Raw genomic sequence first — 18,182 nt, forward strand, 5'->3', positions numbered from 1 at the left:
ACATTTAATTGATCAGTTTTAAGTTAGCAATCCTGTTAGCAATTACATCTTTGGTAAATGTTAGGCATCTTTCAGTGATACTTTGGTAGCGCCCGTCGTTCTGATAAATATTGCTTTGAATCAATTATTTGAACTTTTCGATTTGACCATTCAATATATTTATACTAATTTTTTTTTAGTATATTTTTGATTCCTGACTTCATATTTTACCATCTGGATATTTTGTCCATAGTTATGTCTTGAACAGTAATATGGGACAATTTAATAAAAGATAATTTTCTCCAACCCAACCCTCCATAAAGTGCAGTCTCACTCTCAGAGTCTCTGTTACCCTTATTTAGTGCAACAGGTGCTAGTTGAGGTAATGAAAGGGAACAAAGACTCAGGAAACAAGAGTGTCCCTCAGGGCTCCACGCAAACTCTGTTGAACACTTGCTGTTTGGAGAGCAGCAAGGCTTGTTCAAAATCTGTGAGTTTGAAAGATGGGCTGAAGAGTTCTTCAAATGGATATTTATTACATGTTCTGGACAGAAACGAAACAGCTTCATCCAGATGTTGTGGACCATAGTTATGAATTCCTGATGATGATCAATGGAAAGAAAAAGGAAAAGAGAGAGTGAGTCAAAAGGCCACTGATAAACAAGTAGACATCTCACTGTAAGTTCAAGCATCCTTTGATACTTACCTTTAATAGTAACACACTTTCTTATGATCTGCTCACCAGTGATATCTAAATTGGAATTTGGATGTACCATACCAGCAAGCACATACAAACCCCCAGTGCGAAGGAGTCTTATTCCATCAGGTACCACTCCTGGGAATCCACAAACCTGTAAATAAATACACAACATCTCAGACTGCAATTTGATGAATTCTGAAAAACAATGCCTGGAATAATCCTCTATTATTTAAGACAACTAACTACAGTCAATAAGTTACCAAATGGATAAAACCTCTACACCCTAACATCGGTATGCAAATTCTCCATACTATTCTTTAAACAATTCCTAAATAGGAGAACTTGTCAAACAATCAAGAGCTTCTTGAGTTTCTGATCATTTGCCTTATTCTCATGAACTTAATGTTTGATTTAGGGGTGAAAATGTTGGGAGAAATTAGATGCTCATCACTCTTAGGCGTTGGAAGGGTTAGATTCCAAAAAGTGTAAACTGATATAAAATGCATAACTTTCAGTATGAAGTAATAAAAGTTCCTCACCTCTATAACCACATCAACAGAGTTGTCACCAGGATCACTTGGAGGGCTCCCATCTATAAATTTGGAAATTATGTGGACTAGTAAGTCTCTCCTTATGTGAGTTTGTTGTTAACACTGTGGAAGGTAAAATTTTAATGGAAATGTCAAGAATAAATCCAAAAAGGGATTGATATGATGAGAAATATCACGCTATAACTGATTTATAATATACCTTTTGTTAATTAAATGGACTGCCCTTGGAAGGAGCTTAATCATCACAAAGTAATCAAATTATATCACATCACTTCATATACACCTTTAACTTTGATCTACTGATTTTATCACACTTACATTGGATTTCCACAAGGAGAAATGTAAAAAAGTCTATCTTACCTGTTATGACAGGAATTCCACCAAACCTTTGAACTATTTCCAGTCTCTTGGGTTCAATATCAGAGCAGTAAACTTTTCTGAAGCCAGCTTCTTGAAGAAGCACACAGCCATAAATTCCTAACAGGCCACACCCCTATAATGTTACAATTGAGCTGTACAGTCATCAAGTTGACACATTTTGAGGTTTAAAAGAAATTTTAAAATTTTTTTGAGAGTTTCAGAGCTGACGTTTCGAGTGTCAGCCCCTCCCTTAGAGCAAATAAGGAAGGGCTAACACTAAAAACATCTGCTTTTAAACTCTTAACAGTGGCCAATTTAAGTTATCAACTCAGTTGATAATACCAAATTACCTTGTTATACTCTCTCACCCATGCAGCATCACAGTTTCTTTAAAACTTAACCCCCTTTATTCAGTTGGATATTACACAGTTTTACTGAATTGATCGAGCCATTAGAGCACTTTTTTTTTGCATTGCATGCCTGTCAAATTTCATAACTGCTTACCTGAATTAAGGCAACTGTATCACGATGAGGATTTTCTCCTGTAAGTCCAGACACAACATTAACCATTGTTGCTAATGCGCAATTAACCGTAGCAGCCATATTATCTCTGACATGATCAGGAATTTTTGCAACATGGGTTCCACTGTGTATGATAATATGGGATGCATAACAGCCATTAAGTTGTGATTCTTCTGTCATGATAGAGTGACCATACTGTAAAAACAAATGAGAGCCCAGAGTGAATCTAAGTAAAGAGAATTATTTATAAGATCTTGGGAGTTAAAGGGTCAATGATCACAACTGTCAAGTGTCTTTCTCAAGTGTGCCATGTAATGCCTCTAAACAAGAAATAACCTGAGCCCTTTAATTCTCAAAAGTGATTGAAATGTAACTTCTCCCTATAATATCCATACATTATCCAGCAACAGATAATGAGAATTTTCAAACTTATCAGGTACAGGTTGTTTCTTCATCTAACACCAAATTCTCATAACTAAGTTACAGGTAAATGTGTAGCAGCTAGAGGGGAGAATTAACGATCAGATCTTGGGAGTTAAGGGGTTAATTGTTTTATCCGAATTCCAGTTTGACATCCATTAGGTTCTGACATACTAACCAGGACCTATCCCTCCTCTGGATCCCAAATGCCCCCTTCCCACACTTTCTTAAAAAAAAAAATTTATCCCATTGTTACCTTGAACAAAGAAGTGCATTTCTGCTGAAGTCCTTCCCTGCAGTTTTCACATTTGTTGCAACAGTTGATGACATGAAATGTTATTCTGTCTCCTTTTTCAATGTCAGTATCTGGACGCAGATGATTGATTACTTCTACAACACCTTCATGTCCAAGAATGCTAAAATTTAATGACATCCCATGAGTATCTGTGAGAGGTGAATTAGTTGATGAAAAAAGGACTGTCTTGTCGTTAAAGTTACAAAATCTTCATCTTTAAAAAATAAATATATTTGAGAATTCAAATAGCATGGACTGACTTGAGGTGCTTGTTATGAGAGGAGTTCACCTGTATAGGTTTATATAATCTTAAAAGTATGATCTCATTGGGCTGGTTATTAAAATGAAGTTTAGCTGTTGCCTAACAATGCCAGGGCCTAAACAATACTCAATTTAGCAGGACCTTTTATCTGATCATTTGCTTTTGTGAACACTGTCAAGAGAGCCAAAAGCCAACAGTAGAGGGACATTTCATTAATTATATCAACCCTCTTGTGGAGAAAGTCTGAGCCCACTGATTGTGTAAAACAACAGTTTAGGTTAGACCTTGTGTAAATAACAGGTCCATAGTATTCAACAGAGCATGTTTTTTTTTATATCTTTTTTTTATATCTATATATTTATATATCACATATATTAGGGGGAAAAATTCTATCAAGTGAATTCATCCAAAATACATTTTACAAAGCAGATCTATAGAGGATGTGTGTTACGGTTATGGAGTGATATTATACTATCACAGTAGAACCCTCGTTTTTTGGATCTACCCCTAAATTAAATTCCTCCTTTTTGTTTTCTATAACTGTTTTATTTGGCTAACAAATATTAGCTCATCTTCCTCCTTGATACCTTAAACAGCCAGAATTAGGTAAGGTCATGGATTAGGTAAGGTAAGGTCATATACTTGCATGCACCTTAGTGACAGAAAGATAAATTTAATATTTATTTTGTTTTTCAAAGCATGCATCCCAGAATGGCCACTGGTAATCAAACAGATGCTTTGGGTTTTACTTGTTGCTCTTTGACTTTTGATTAAATTGTCTCCACAGAACAATTTGTTTCCTTTAACTAGACCTTTTGCTAAAAAGAGTTGGTCAATAGGACAGAAAAAAGAGAATAGAAAAACTGACTGAGAGAGCCTGAGTGCAGAGGAAACCCAGATGAGAGCATTTGCTTATTAATTGTTTTCCTGATCCAAACACACATTAAAAACATAAGTCTGAAAATTAGGTGTAATTCTTTCACAAACATGTATGTTGAAAGTCCTGCCTTTAATGAAAAAACTTCCTTTGAAAATTTGAATTTGAAGGAAATTTACAATAATTTGCATATTTGCCCAGTACTTGTTCTGGGTGTGCACGTTGGAATCTTTAGAGCTAAGATACCTTCCCATATCAACCAGACCTCCTCCTCCACCTAAGGAACCATTTTCTTTATAACTTCAATAGACATACGGAAAGAAAAAGCGCCTTTCAAGCTTTCACCCCTTCCCCTTCCCCTCCCCCCACAAAAAAATGCTCTTAAGGAATGGGGGGTGGACAAACCCAAAGATCCATTTATTCAATCAACAGTAACGTGCTATAAAATAGCATTTCAGGTTATACCTCGGCGTCTGCTCTTTTCTCTTTCCGCTAATTGTATGTAAATCCGATCCACATATTGTTGCCATGCGGAGCTTTCCTAGGATTTCACCAGGTTTCAACTTTGGAATAGGAACTTCTTCATGAATCAAACATGGTTCAGCTTGGGTGCCTAGAAAAACAAGCCGGCGAGCTGTATTGCTCATGTGTGACATGGCCGAAATTTCGAAGACCAACTAACACCAGGAAGAATGCAAAACGAGTGGTCTGATAAATAAACGAAATCAACTGGGCAGACGCTTTCTACATGAATTTTGGGGACTTGCAATACGAGGTCGAGAAGGAGATCTGGTAACAAAATAGACGAATTCGAAGGTAGCCTGGGAACTAAGCAAGAACAAGATGGCTGATGCGTTAGCGCGACTTCTCTATCTTGCCAAAGATTTTGCCGTCGCAAATCTTTTTTAACGTGACTGTGGGTCATGAACAGACATGGTAAGGCAAATAAGAAGAATTTTTCAGAATACCAAGCTGAAACCTAAAGCATCAGAGGTATTAACACAACATTTACGTCAAAGAGGACTACCGAATTGGACTTCATATTTCGTCCGCTACAAGTCGGTGATGAATGACAACTTCGCAATGTCCCATTTTAACTGGCTCGTTGATGGACAAAACTACCATATTCTAAGAACAGGCTGTTTTCCTTTCATCAAATACCACTGCTCAAAAAGACCTTGGCAGGATCTGAAGCTCGAGAACAATATCCTCACGTTATTGAAAATTTTGAATTTAGGAATTCCTACTTTGGCTTATGGAATAGTGGCTTTCTTTCTAATAAAACATGAGGAGACAGTGAAAACTGTCAATGGGGACGTTGAGATTTACTTTTTAATGGAAGAGGAAAAAGATGCCACGTTTTGAGTAGAACTTGCTCAACAATAAACTTTTAACCGACATCCTGCAATGCAGAGCTTTATTTTTAGAAGTAATAGGCATAGTGGCATTATAATCGATGCAGAATGCTGGGGTAGAACACAAGTTAACGTTTTTACCGTAAATCACCTACCAAACGTGAGTGATTTTCAAGCTTTTTTATTTTCCACCAAATTCTTTAGTGTCAAGGGAGGAAGCTAAATAATGAATGATGAATAGAGGTATTAAACCTTTTATACCCTAATAAATATTAATATTCTATTCGGCCATTCTTAGACGGTTGTTGTGTTTGAATATCCTGTCGGGTTGAGTTCGGGTCAATTTCGGATTATTTTCAACACTTTTTGGCTGTTTTCATCACTGTGAGGGCAAGTTGTCTGAGTCGAGTTTTAGAAATGCCCACCCCCTCGAATAGAGTTCATGAAACTGGACTTTCCAGCTATTGAACCGCGGGTAAAAGCATATATTCACCATGAATTCTTCCCATCCCCTCGGTAGATTTGCCAAGAAATCTTCCACACCCTTACCTCCACGTTGAGAGATGAAAAAAATTATCGTTGCATCTCTCTCAGGAGGCCATGTCGATGAGAGCGGTAAATCGGCACAGATCCGGATACCATACACTCTATCAAGGACATTAGTCAAAGCCCTATTTTGATCAGTTATTAAGTGTCTCTTTCTTCGTTGCGAACTTAGATGTGGAGTTTAGTTCTTTTAATTCGACCTTTCAGCGTTACCACGCCGATGTAGAAGCTAAGTTAGCGTCCTTCTAAAGTAGTTTTCCCTTCGATATCTTGTGTTCTTGTCAACTTTGTACCCAGCTCGGTCGTTTCTTACCCAGACTGATAAAGTATGTTTTCCACGTTAAGCTTTAACTTGTGAACGAGGTGTCTATTTTTAAAGCGCGACCACCGAGTGTGGGGCCTGGAACGTTCATAAGAATGGGAGAAAAATATCACACATTGCGTTAGGCAATAATAATTTTTTTCGCTAGTTTTCACAACATTTGATATGATACCAGTGCTTATTACGCTGACGGGGTTATCCTCAATAAATATTATTATTATTGATCATATAATTTTGTCTGTATTTTTCTAGCAATACTCTACTTACTCATGAGTCGTACGCAACAATCGACATCTGTTCACACACTCGAGCGTGAGGTATTTCGAATATATGTATATTAGGACGAGTAAGAATCGATCAGCGATTTGGGTACGAACCGACTGGGTATGAAGCGACCATGTGTACGAAACGAGCCGGAATACCCTCCAAAAGTTACCAAAGGCTTACGTTCAATTCTCAGCTACTTGTGAATATTACTCTGCCTCAGTTTTACTCGCTCGGAGATTTAGCCGTTCTTTTAACCGTCCCAAGAGTTATTTGTAGTCAGGTCTGCCCCTAATCTCGAAATATTCGAATATATTATATACTTTTTACACGCTACCTCTCGTAAGGCGCGCGTGATAACGAATAGCAGGGTTACAAAGCTGATTATGACGTAACGTTTACCTTCCCGCGAAATTGGAAAGTAGTGTAAAACCCTAACAGTTACAACGGAGTGACAGATTTTATCATGGATCCTGAGGAAGTGAAAGTTGTTGGTAAGACATGGTTTCGCTGTTAAAACGTATCTCCAGTCATGGGCAATGTAAAAGATACTCACTTTTCTTTCGTAGTTTACGCAGCTCGAAATTTACAGCCAAGGAAAGGAGCAGGTACGTCGATGTGTCTTCCGTAATCAATGCGAGCCCTTTTCGCTAAGGTTTCCATGTTGTTAATTTAATATCGTGCTGTAATCTTTCAGGTGTATGTAATGCATCGGTTATTTTTGGCATTGGCAAGCAAAAATATCGCACAGAGGCAGTGCGAGATAACGATCCCACTTGGAATGAGGAAACTACAATGTGAGTGTAATGTTTCTTGGTTTTTTTTTTTTAAAAATACAAACGTCGGGGGATTCATATCATCAACTTTGTGTTCATTTCTATTAAGGAGAAAATTATGATGGAATATTCGAAAAGTGGTCCTACAAATCAATAAAAAACAGGAGCCATTAAGGTTATGGGCTCCTGATAAAAAGCAATACTTCTGTCTGAAATATAAGAACCGTCGTTTTTAATTGCGATTGAGTAGTCAAAATAAATAGTGCTAAAATAAATCGTGCTTTTCTTATGTAAATCAATAATGGAAGGTTTATGCTAAGCAAACAGTGCATTTTCACACCTTAACCGGTTTTTATCAAAGGGAAAGGAGTAACAAATTATAAATTTTTTTTGTAAATGTAAGCTCTGCATTTCTAAGTTACTGGCTTATTTTCAGTTTAGTGATTTATCCTTGCTGCAGTGCTAAGCGAGATCTTCGTATTTATCAGGAACTAGAATGGAGATTTATGGGACTGTATCTGCTTCTATTATCTATTCCTGTACTATTTGCGTTAATAAGAAACATCTGCCTTCAAATTTTGGTCTTTTAAGATTAGCGGACAGTGATTACGGATTTTTGTGATCCTTTGGAATTAATTATGGAGAGGATCGAGGATTCATTAGTAAAGCTGGATAGTAACATTCTCCAATTACTCCTAAGTTGAACTGGAGACGATTTTATTTCCAAATTTCCTCATAACAACTTGTACTTGGGAAGATTCAATGACGTTCACCCCGCCCCCCCCCCCCAAAAAAAATACAAAAACAAAAACCAAAAAACAGTGGAAACCAAATAATTGACGCAACATATTTAAAATTTTGCAAGCAAGAAGGATACAAGAGCCACGAAAAAATTAAAGCTAAAGAACACGTTGATCGCCATTGGGTGACGTTACTTCATGCAAAATAGTTTTAGTGTTGATTTGTTGGAAAGGAGCGAGAGCGGGGGAGAGGGAGGGGGGAGATCGGCAAAGTTAGCTCTTTGGTTTAGCTGTCGCTCCTAAAACATATCCAAAGAAACGCGCCTCAATTTAATCAAGCGTTAAAGATAAGCACATCTTAGTTCTCCTCAGTTAGTTTATTTGCCAAATTGAATACAGTTTCTCTAAGTATATCCATATTTACTGACATCTAAGGTAAAAAAAAAAACAGGAAAAAATTATCGAAGACAACACCATCTTTTCTGAAAACACGAATTGTATGTATATCTAGGAGATCATCTTTTTATTTTGTCTCTTCTCTCAGAAAAGTTTCCAAACCAGCTGCATTGATATTCACAGTGATGGATCGAGAAGACTCCCTTGGCACAGTCAGTTTGCCGCTTGCACAAATCCCCTCCGTGGCTCATCGTCGCCGATGGATTCCGTTGACGAGAAAAAATTCCCAAGCTATGGGCGACTTGTGCATCGATTGTTGGGTTCTTTCCTTCAAGAAGGCAGTGGAGGGAAGTAAATGGAATTCCATAATACCTTTAAAGGGTCGCAAAGGAGGAGGCGGGCGAGATCGCTCCAAACGAAGAGCCTCGATTGAAGCTGCTTCTATTTCTAAGAATGGATCAAGGTCGATCGAAAATTTATACTCCAAGCCTGAGCTTAAAGTTGACCGTAATTTGGACGATACAAACCCCTTTAAGGCTACTGACTCTGGATTGTCAAGTCCCAGTCTGTCTCGTAATTCATCGTCCAGTGCCACAAATTTAGCGCCCCTTTCTTTGTTCAAACCGCGTCTCGCCCCCACCTTAGGTCAGGTGCTGTCCACCAGTCGTGCTCCGGAGATTACGGGACTCTCTCCAAAATCTGGTCCTTCGTCTGGAGGCACACGGATCACAGTGCGCGGTTGCAACCTGGGCACCTCAAAAGAAGATATAGCATATATAACTGTCTGTGGCTGTGATCTGTATTCCACACTTGAATACCACAGTCCAGCCAAGCTTGTGGTTGTAACGAAAGCTTGGAATGGCTCCGGACCTGTTGTGTTGCAGACTAAGTCTGGTGGACGTGGTACATCGACTCTCGATTTTAAATTTCAGGATAAAGCTTCAGGTAAATAGCTACATAGGTAGCCATTGATTTGGCTTATAATTGTTATTGTTGTTGTTTTTGAAAACTTAAATATGGCAAGGGATCGGCACACGATACCATGAAACACGTTTTGTACGAATGTACTGAAAATTCTTAAAATCCCTTTTACCAGGATACGCGCGCATAATAGGTGCAAGATGAAATCAGAAATTGAAACTTATTTTACTTCTCATGACACCAATGCTAATGACAAAGGCCTTAACTAGGACAGAGAAGTTAATTTCGCAGAAGTCACGACTTTGACTTGTTCGTGGAAAACTCTCCAGGAGCTTATCAATATCAAAAGGAAACGTTTTCTTCTTTATTGCATTCTACGATCTCTTTAGTTACTTCGTTGGTTAGTGGAAGCTCTCTAAATTTCTTAGATTTTGCTGAATCAGCGACTTTCTCCTTCGTGTGAATTGATATTTTTGCCGCCACAAAATGAGTTAAATTTAGTTTTACTTCTTTCGCATTGTGTGGACAAATCGTGCGACGCGAAAAATTAGCAACATTATCAAAAAATTTGCGCAACTGCGCTCAATCGTTTACATTTCTGTGGTGAAATATATATTTTCATAACCTCGAAATGGAATTTATGACGAATCCTCTTCCTAAGTGCTGAGCTTCAATGTAGCTGTATAATATTCAAAATGTAGATTGTGCGGTTAAATCACACATTGTTATGGCAACCAACTATGACATCACACCAGAAAACATCTTCAAGTTCACTGAAATAATTTCGTCCAAACTTGTTAAGAATCAGTAGTATACCTACTCAAAGAAATTTAAGTTCCGAAACAGGTCAGACATAAATCAAATTGTAAATTGTCGATTTTCACTTTTGAGCGAAGAAAATAATTTAAAATGTGTTCAGTGTTGGACAAACTGATTCATTTTCTCGGCTTTTATACCTTGATCGATAGCGTCAAGCAAAGATTCAAGCAAGAAAGACAAAGCCTCAAGAGCTAACCTTTTAACAGAAATAACACACCTCAGAGAGGAAATTAATGGTAAGGTTATTCTCTACAATTGATACAGTAACCAATGGTCCTTGCATTGGACTTAAAGGAATTTCATTTATTAAACTATTTGAAAAGTCTCAATTGACAGATGTTAATTAAGTTTGGGTTAAAACATAAATTGCTCGAGTTTTCTATTTTTTTTTCAGATTTGGCTGACGAGAATCGTTCAATGAAGAACTACATAGATAGACTAATGACGATTCTCATGGAAAAGTTTCCAGAAGTACTAGAAAATTTAGGTTCTTCTGTCCACTGAGTGTGTACAAGCCAGGAGAAAATAAAATATTTTTTCACTAAGAATATTTAAGCCTAGCCAAAATTATTTGTTAGCTGATCAGTGTTTTACTGATCGAACACACGATGCCGTTCATTTCCCGTTCTCGCAAAGTGAGAAATCCCTTCTGCACTCCTAAGTTTAAATTAGATATCACACTAATTTTTGAAAGGGAAATTGGTCTTCTTCATTTTCTTGCTCCAGCCATACTAATCAGTTGAAATTGATTAATAAATTTCAAAACATAATTTTCAATTGTTTCTTTCATTATCAAAAAGCTCATAGTATTGGCAGTCAGTAAACGTAACACTTCCAAAATATACTTGCGTAATTCTTCACCGATTCTCAAACGTTCGGTCTGTTACGAAAGATTATAATTAAACAGTTATCTATTTTTTTAAGACTAGCCACAAAAGCAAACTTTCTAAGTGTTTCTTCAGTACAGCGTCTTCCCTATTTGAAACATCCAACCAACTGTAGCTCAAAATTGCGTTATTGAACTTCTACTAAAAATTGGAGCCGGATATAATTAAATAAAATCAATTGATAATTTCCAATCCCTATGTGTAAAAAACCATTTGACAGGAGCACATCACTTCAGATTCTGCTGCTGATAGTTAAAAGAAGGCGTCTTTAACCGGTGACAACTTCACCATGACCACCCCTGAGGGATTTACTTTGGCACTAAAGAAATTGGTAAACTGACCCAAGTCTTCACGAGCAAACAAGTCTCTGACAGAGGCCGTCTTCGATGTCAATCCAATCTGTAGCGCAAAAAAAAAAAAAAAGAAAGGTGTAGTAATTTTTTACTCTGATATGTTACTGGCGACACTTTAATTTTAAACGATAGTGCTAAAACGATGCAATTGTTTCCTATTCTATGAGCAATCAACTCTTAAACAGCTCTTTTCCTTCATCCTTAAATTCTGCCCGTTACGCAAGTTACTTGGGCAGTAAGCCATCCAAGCGAACATCTTAAAGGGTTTCAGTGGAACAGCAAATATTTCAAAGCATGGTTGGCCTTTAGACGTAGTGACTCAGAAAAAGAACTTCACAGTTAGATAATAAAATCCCATTATAAAATAGTAATGTCAATTCACACAAACCAGTTCAAAATCAGCTTTGATTTCCTGGGCTGAGCCTGCGTTGCGATTAAACAGCACAGCAGCCACACTGCCATTAGACAAGGCACGTGACCACACTTCCAGATCTTTTTCAGCGAACTGTTGAGAAAAGCACAACAAAATAACTTAAGAGCAGAATACACGGTTAATTATTAGAAGAGTTGGGGTGCAGGTCAGTTGGCACAGAGATAGACCAATGACTTGAAGTCTTATTAACTCACGGCATCAAATCTAAGCAAAGCTGTTTTGAGAAGATTTTGGCAATTTCGAAAGTTTGGCCATTGATGTGGAAAGTGTTTTGTGTTATGATGGAATTAATGAAATAACTTTTGTCAGCGTATGCATTTCCACGTTCCCAAATTAATAGATTCCATGCGTTTATTCCGCAGTAGATCACGTAAAATAGTAAAAAGGTGGCAAGAACAAAAAAGAGGCATACGAAGCGCTGTTGTGTGTGTCACTGATGTCATTACCGTATTTTGACGCTATCTATGATCTATTGCTGTAAAGACCCACAGTAACATGAAATCTTTTCGTTTAATAGTAAAAACAAAACATTGTCAACGGTGACGTCATCAATGCGTCTGTCCTCAAAATACGAGTATGATTCAGCTTATCATATAACATAAAAAAGTATACATACCACTCTTCTGCCCATTTTTCCCAGCTTGTCTTGATCAACAGCAATTACTTCTCTGATGGTTGTACATACAAGAGTAAAATAGAAATATTTACGACCTTTAAGCCAACAAGGAACTTAAACAGCTGTGCAGCTTGGCCAAAACGACTTTGATTTTTCAGGATTTTCCAAACTCGGACGATCTCACTACGCGATAGGCTAAAACTCTCCTATTGAACCCTGCACGTTAAGCGATGTAATGAATATACCTGTTTAGAAGAATGTCTGTGGCTTCCTTTGAGATATTCCTCAAATCATTGGACATGATAAGTGGCTGTACATCAGAATAAAGACACGTGATCAGTAAATTTGCATATTCAGGAAAAGAATAAAACAACCAAGAAATATGAGGGTATGATGTAATATGAGGTTGTCTTTCATGGTTTTGTGACATCTGAGATAACTAATCACTTCATTCTGTGGCGCACAAATACAATCTAAGACTGCATTCTCCTATATGTTCCAGAACATGGCACTTGCAGAGCAACATTCCTTTCGAAAAGATTGATTATTCCGAACTTTCCTTTTTTCTTCAGAAGTCTTCGATGGTCTACAGAAAAAATATGGAAGTTATCAGAAAATCCTCACGATCAGAACACTCTCTGGTTAGCAATCCTACCCTTTTAACATGGAAATATTCGGAGCACATTGCTTCTCCACGGCCTAAAAATGCTTGACCAGCACAAGGAAAAAAGGACTCAATCCTGGTTTTATCTGCTTCAACATATCTAATCATACGCACCATACACATCATGACAGTGAAAGAGGCTTAACTTACTGCGGCTAGGATTGACCAAAGTGCAAACTGTGCTTTAGATTGTTCGTAGTTTAGCCCAAAATCACCGATGACAAGCTGTAAAGGGAAATTAAAACAAAACTATTAAAAATGTATCAAGAGTGATTACCCCAATATCATTGATTTAGTTCTTAATCAAAGAAACTAAAGTTATCACAGTGGCAAATCAGGACGAAGAGCAATATTTCGATAGACAACCAGTGGGAGCAGAAACATCCAACCTATTACATGCTTCTGGAGAGAGCTGATACTAAGGGCATCAAGTTCGCTTAATAGCGCGGGAAAACGCGTGTGATCAAGGCACGATTGGATTTAGTTTTGTCTCTGATTGGTTGAGGATGTAACGCGACTTTTTTAGACCAATCACAAAGCAAAGTAAAGCAAAGCCAATGCGATTATGAGTTGCGTTTAAAAATTAAGCAAAAATTGCTCTACGGTTGTGGTATAATATATTGATAACTTGGTATTACAAGCTGGCTGGCTTAGCGTTTTACCATATCTGGGTCATTCCAGTGCCCAGGTCCCGCCGCTGCAACGAACGTGTCTTGGTTCTCGGCAAAATGATCCAAAATTCCTAGAACACTATTCCACGAGTCCTGTTAATGAAGATTGAAAAAGTGATGCATAAAAAACACGGTATAGGTGTTGCCAACTCTAAGTATTTCTAATTTCAATTAATACAATTACTATTACTACTGGTTTAAACAGAAACAGGATATAACCAGGAAGAATGAGAAGATGAGTAAATACCTTAAATAACAAATACATTTGAATAAATAAAGAAGAACGAACGGATCAACAAACTCTCCAACCTGTACATCTTGGTAATTTCTCCAGGTGTTGCAGTTTCTAGCAATAGCAGCATAGTCAGGCTGGAATAAAACGTATTTTCAGTTCAAGGAATGACTTTGGATGGTGTTATACGGTTGAAATTTATCAAAACCATCCTTCAGTCAACTTATTCTCTACCTTTACTAGTTGATAAACTATCCTTCCAATACTCAACAGAAAATTCTTGACAGTTGAAACAGATTCTTCTACTGAGAAAATCACTCCAAACATTCTAATACATGACATAAAGTAACCTATTTTGAAATACTCAAGGAAGAAGGTTCTTAGTGCACAAATGCTTGGGGGCAGTGGGGAGGGGAGAGGAGGCAGGCAGGGATGTACCCTGGGAAAAGCTGGAAGAAGTGCTGCTGAAATGAGCCATTTTGGGCTTTAGCCCTTTAACTCCTAGAAGTGATTAACATGAAACTTCTCCCTATAATATCCACACATTACTCAGCAAACAGGTAATGAGAATATTCAAACTTATCAGGTAGAAGCTGCTATCTTGATCTAACACCACATTCTCATAACTGATTTACAAAGAAATGTGTAGCAGCTGAAGGGGAGAATTAACAATCAGATCTTGGGAGTTAAAGGTTAACACTAGGATTGATGATCTATTATTTTTCTAACCAGACAGCTACAGTGGTGAGCAAAGTTGAGATTCTCCATAAAATAGCATAAAATACCTAGCTTGCAGCAATTTTCTCTTAAAATAGTGTTTTTGTCATTTCAAGTCCAGTAAGTATAAAAATTTGTTAATCTAAGCACAAAATAACTTAATTAGTAATACTATTATTGTATCTGTAGTAACCTTTATTCCAGCTCTGGACTGGTAATCGGGCCATTCACAGCTGAGTAATATTGGGCGCCCTGTTGCATTTAGAGCTTGAGTAAATTTTGGATAGCCGACATCAAACAGAGCAGGGTCTGCGTAACAACCATCCACTTTGAGATAATCCACTTCCCAACTTGCAAATGTCTGAAAAGTATGATTATAATTGACAAGAAAGAAACAGTGGTACAAAAGGAATAACATGGTCAGTTACCCTCACAACTACGAACAAGGGAACCTTGTAATGCAAAGGTTATGGGTTGAAATGCTATTGAAGTTTCTAATTTTCAGTATTGGCCCAGGTTGTTTAAGGCTAGGTTAAGATAACCCAGGGTTAGTGTGAAATTTGATTTCAGGTATAAAAGCTTTAAAAGGAATTCGGTTCAAATATTTTTGCATGCAATTTAATCATTGGATATTCTAAAAAGATTAGGGAAAATTTTCCCCTAAAAGGCTTTTGAACAAAGAAATTAAGAAGCCTGGAATAAAATTTAACCCTAGGTTAGTGCTAATCCGCCTTTGAACAACTGGGTCCTGTCAGATAAATTGGTGATTTTTACAGTGAATATTTAGTGTGGATTTGTACCCAAACTTAACTCCCTGGTCTGGTGCAAAAGGAATTTCATCTGACACTAATTAAGTGTATATTTTCAAGCAGCAAAGAGATGGGTAGAAAGCAAAGTTATAAACCAGTTAATATTGTTTCACATCTAATTATCTGAGTTAAATTTAGAAGAAATTCACTGAATATATAGCAGGAAGACTAAGGCATTGATTAGACTGAGAGACAGAGGGGTTGGCAGTCTGTCACACTGCCTGTAGGTTAAGCAACCCAAGAGGAAGTCAGCATCAGAGTCAGTATTTTCCTTGTATCTAGTAATGATCTTCTCTTGGTTATTAGACCATCAGCCAGTATCACTGATGACAGGTCTTTTTAGTAGTGCCTTTACTGGGATGATCATTCGATATGATCAAAATTGAAGAATATTTTATCAACAGCTTACTTGTGCATCTTGTTCAATGTGATCAATGCTTCCAGGATAACCAGCACATGTTAAAAAGCCATAATCTGTTAGAGATCATAGAAATAAAGAACAGGGGTATTAATAAAAGATGATATTCAGAAAATGAATAAGCAAAATTTAATACTACAACACAGATAGCTCACCTTTAATACAAAAAATGTTACCTGTTCAGTTAGCATTAAAAATAAGTTGTTGAATCTGCTTTCAACTGATCACAGGAAGTAGTTACTTGAAAAGTGACTGATTCCGTCAAAAATACTAACATATTTACACTTTGACTTAAAATTTCAATCAGTAGATACTCACCAGCATACATTCCAAGTTTCAGTCTTTTACTGTGTAACTAATATAAAGTCATTAAAAAGGCAAATAAGAATTTTAACAAATTCAATATAGTATCATGAAGGAAACAAAACAAACTTATTCTGACATGGGAAAGTCTATAAAGAAACAGTAAAATTTACAATAAAAAATTGGAGACATTCTTGCCTAGTTAATTAGCTTGTCAAATATTATTATCTGAAAAAGTAACACACCAGATCAGCAGGAGAGTTTTAAGTTAGTAACTCTTCATATTATAACAAGTAAGAGATACATTATCTTACATAATCTGCTAATGCTTTCATCCCACTTGGAAATCTTGTACTGTTTGGCTGTAGATTGCCAGAAGAATCACGCTTTTTGTTTGACCAACAATCCTGAAATATGTGAAGTTAAATCCAACAAGGAAAAAATCATCACCATCATTGCTGTCATCATCATCATGGTTTTCAACCTCATTATTGTCATCAGCATCATTGTTGTCATTATAATGAAATGTTTACATCACATTGAGATTTCAAGAAATCAATGACAACAGTACATTGCAAGAGATCTCAAGGTACTTACATCAATGCTAACATATTCATATCCAGCATCTCGATAACCATCTTCAGCAAGATGATCTGCCATCTGCTTGATCAGATGTTCACTAAGACAGATCATAGAAAAAAGTATTTTCAGCTCCTGGTTAAATTTTAAACGAAAGCTCCCTCTAGAGTTTATAACTTTTCTGCTTGGAACTTTTCTGGTGACTTATGTTTGTACTGTAGGTGATGAAGATCTCAGGTGAGGTACAGACTCAGCAAGGTCACTGTTTAGAAAATTATTTAAAAGAATCAGTGAAGATTGTAAACTTGTGGTGGCCAATTTTTTCAAGCTGGCTATCTGTCTAGTAACCAAAAAGATTGATGCTCTGAGATTATAACCAATTAAGACTATTAAGGGTACCCAACCTCAGTCAACACCCTTTCCCTTCCCCCATCCCTCCCCTCCCATTCCTCGTCTTTGATCAAAAGGTAGCAATGAGAGGGGGAAAGGTCCTGATCTTGTGTCACGCACAAATTTTAGAAAAATACACGCATCACTTTTTCGTGCGTCACGAATTGTAAAGGAAAAACTTCAAATCCTATCTTACCTTGGCTTCCTGTTTAATTTAAGCACCGCGTATTAATTTTGGGCTCAATGACCTTCGTCACCTGCAAACCTTTTGCCACCTTATGTCATTATTTCTAATTTGTACATGACGCTATGGGTGTTTTTAAGTTGCGAATCCTCTAAAAAATATATATATATATATTGCAAAAATATTTTATGCATTCAGTTTTTATTGATCAATACTAAACATTTAATCAGAGAGTGTGAGATACACTTCCGTACTTTATCTACCATTTCAGTTTGGTATATACTACGAGAAAATTGTCTTAAAACAACGAACTCACCTTATGCAGTTTTCTGGATCCTTGTTGCAATCGATGTTGCATCTAAATCTTTCCCAGTCCATCCAGCCCACTGTGCAAATGAAGTAAAACCGAACAATGCATCTGTTACCGTAATTAATTATCTCAGGGGAAACAAATATGAAATCAGTGTATTCTGCAAGTCAGCAGAATTTAAACAGCCATCTTTTTAAACTTATAAATTGAACTGAGTAACCGTACTTGGTGGTGTCAGAGCTAAGCCGTTATCCAAACCAACAACTGCATCCTTGTTGGGGAATGTGACTAAAATAACCAGAATTACAGCCGCAAAAACCCAGTGACTATCCGCCATGTTCAGTTTCTGTGCGAGAAAATCACGAGATTGCTTGATGCACGGCACTCGCAGCCTGAGAGAGATCTCCCACTCTCCGCGCGAGGGAACAACTTGCGTGATCTTAACACTCGAGGGAAAATTAATCAGCAAGATAGTATCAATATTTTGTTGAAATCAGTCATTCAGGCAATA

At 37.1% G+C, this 18,182-nt stretch overlaps 3 protein-coding genes and 1 long non-coding RNA gene across 5 annotated transcripts in view; 2 read left to right on the forward strand and 2 right to left on the reverse strand.

Annotated features, from left to right (window-relative positions):
- The window catches only part of LOC149046450 (uncharacterized), a 4,724-nt gene extending 2,928 nt beyond the window's left edge, over nucleotides 1-1,796 (forward strand). The window contains exons 2-3 of the long non-coding RNA XR_016185739.1: nucleotides 342-616; nucleotides 725-1,796. This is a non-coding gene — a long non-coding RNA (uncharacterized LOC149046450). The remainder of the gene's footprint in view (nucleotides 1-341; nucleotides 617-724) is intronic.
- Nucleotides 1-4,738, reverse strand: part of LOC113681626 (uncharacterized) — a 5,535-nt gene extending 797 nt beyond the window's left edge. Inside the window, exons 1-7 of one of the 2 annotated variants that reach the window (XM_027198731.2) lie at nucleotides 4,432-4,738; nucleotides 2,789-2,948; nucleotides 2,095-2,307; nucleotides 1,591-1,723; nucleotides 1,219-1,271; nucleotides 686-830; nucleotides 1-578 (exon numbers count right to left, since the gene is read on the reverse strand). The exon at nucleotides 1-578 is cut by the window's left edge and continues 797 nt beyond it. In XM_027198731.2, the coding sequence (XP_027054532.2) occupies nucleotides 403-578; nucleotides 686-830; nucleotides 1,219-1,271; nucleotides 1,591-1,723; nucleotides 2,095-2,307; nucleotides 2,789-2,948; nucleotides 4,432-4,622 (1,071 nt within the window). In that variant the 5' untranslated portion in view covers nucleotides 4,623-4,738 and the 3' untranslated portion in view covers nucleotides 1-402. Of the gene's footprint in view, nucleotides 831-1,218; nucleotides 1,272-1,590; nucleotides 1,724-2,094; nucleotides 2,308-2,788; nucleotides 2,949-4,431 lie in introns of both variants that reach the window. The other variant, XM_027198730.2, reaches the window with a different exon arrangement.
- Nucleotides 4,739-6,794: 2,056 nt separating this feature from the next.
- Nucleotides 6,795-10,364, forward strand: LOC113681618 (uncharacterized). Its single transcript, XM_089203403.1, has 5 exons — nucleotides 6,795-6,947; nucleotides 7,023-7,061; nucleotides 7,151-7,250; nucleotides 8,514-9,310; nucleotides 10,255-10,364. Exons 1-5 carry the CDS (start codon nucleotides 6,920-6,922, stop codon nucleotides 10,362-10,364), a joined length of 1,074 nt encoding a protein of 357 aa, XP_089059529.1. The 5' UTR covers nucleotides 6,795-6,919.
- A 23-nt stretch (nucleotides 10,365-10,387) lies between these two features.
- LOC113681615 (alpha-N-acetylgalactosaminidase) lies at nucleotides 10,388-18,080 on the reverse strand. Its single transcript, XM_027198718.2, has 14 exons — nucleotides 17,897-18,080; nucleotides 17,678-17,747; nucleotides 16,806-16,887; nucleotides 16,523-16,615; nucleotides 16,224-16,260; nucleotides 15,897-15,961; nucleotides 14,872-15,039; nucleotides 14,039-14,098; nucleotides 13,721-13,822; nucleotides 13,209-13,283; nucleotides 12,640-12,704; nucleotides 12,395-12,446; nucleotides 11,734-11,850; nucleotides 10,388-11,391 (listed from the first exon to the last, which is right to left on the reverse strand). The coding sequence occupies exons 1-14, from the start codon at nucleotides 18,006-18,008 to the stop codon at nucleotides 11,245-11,247; spliced, it is 1,245 nt and encodes a 414-aa protein (XP_027054519.2). The 5' UTR covers nucleotides 18,009-18,080; the 3' UTR covers nucleotides 10,388-11,244.
- Nucleotides 18,081-18,182: the final 102 nt, after the last annotated feature.

Source organism: Pocillopora damicornis, chromosome 4 (genome assembly GCF_964200805.1).
Source record: "Pocillopora damicornis chromosome 4, jaPocDami1.2, whole genome shotgun sequence".
Classification (NCBI taxonomy): Eukaryota; Metazoa; Cnidaria; class Anthozoa; order Scleractinia; family Pocilloporidae; genus Pocillopora; species Pocillopora damicornis.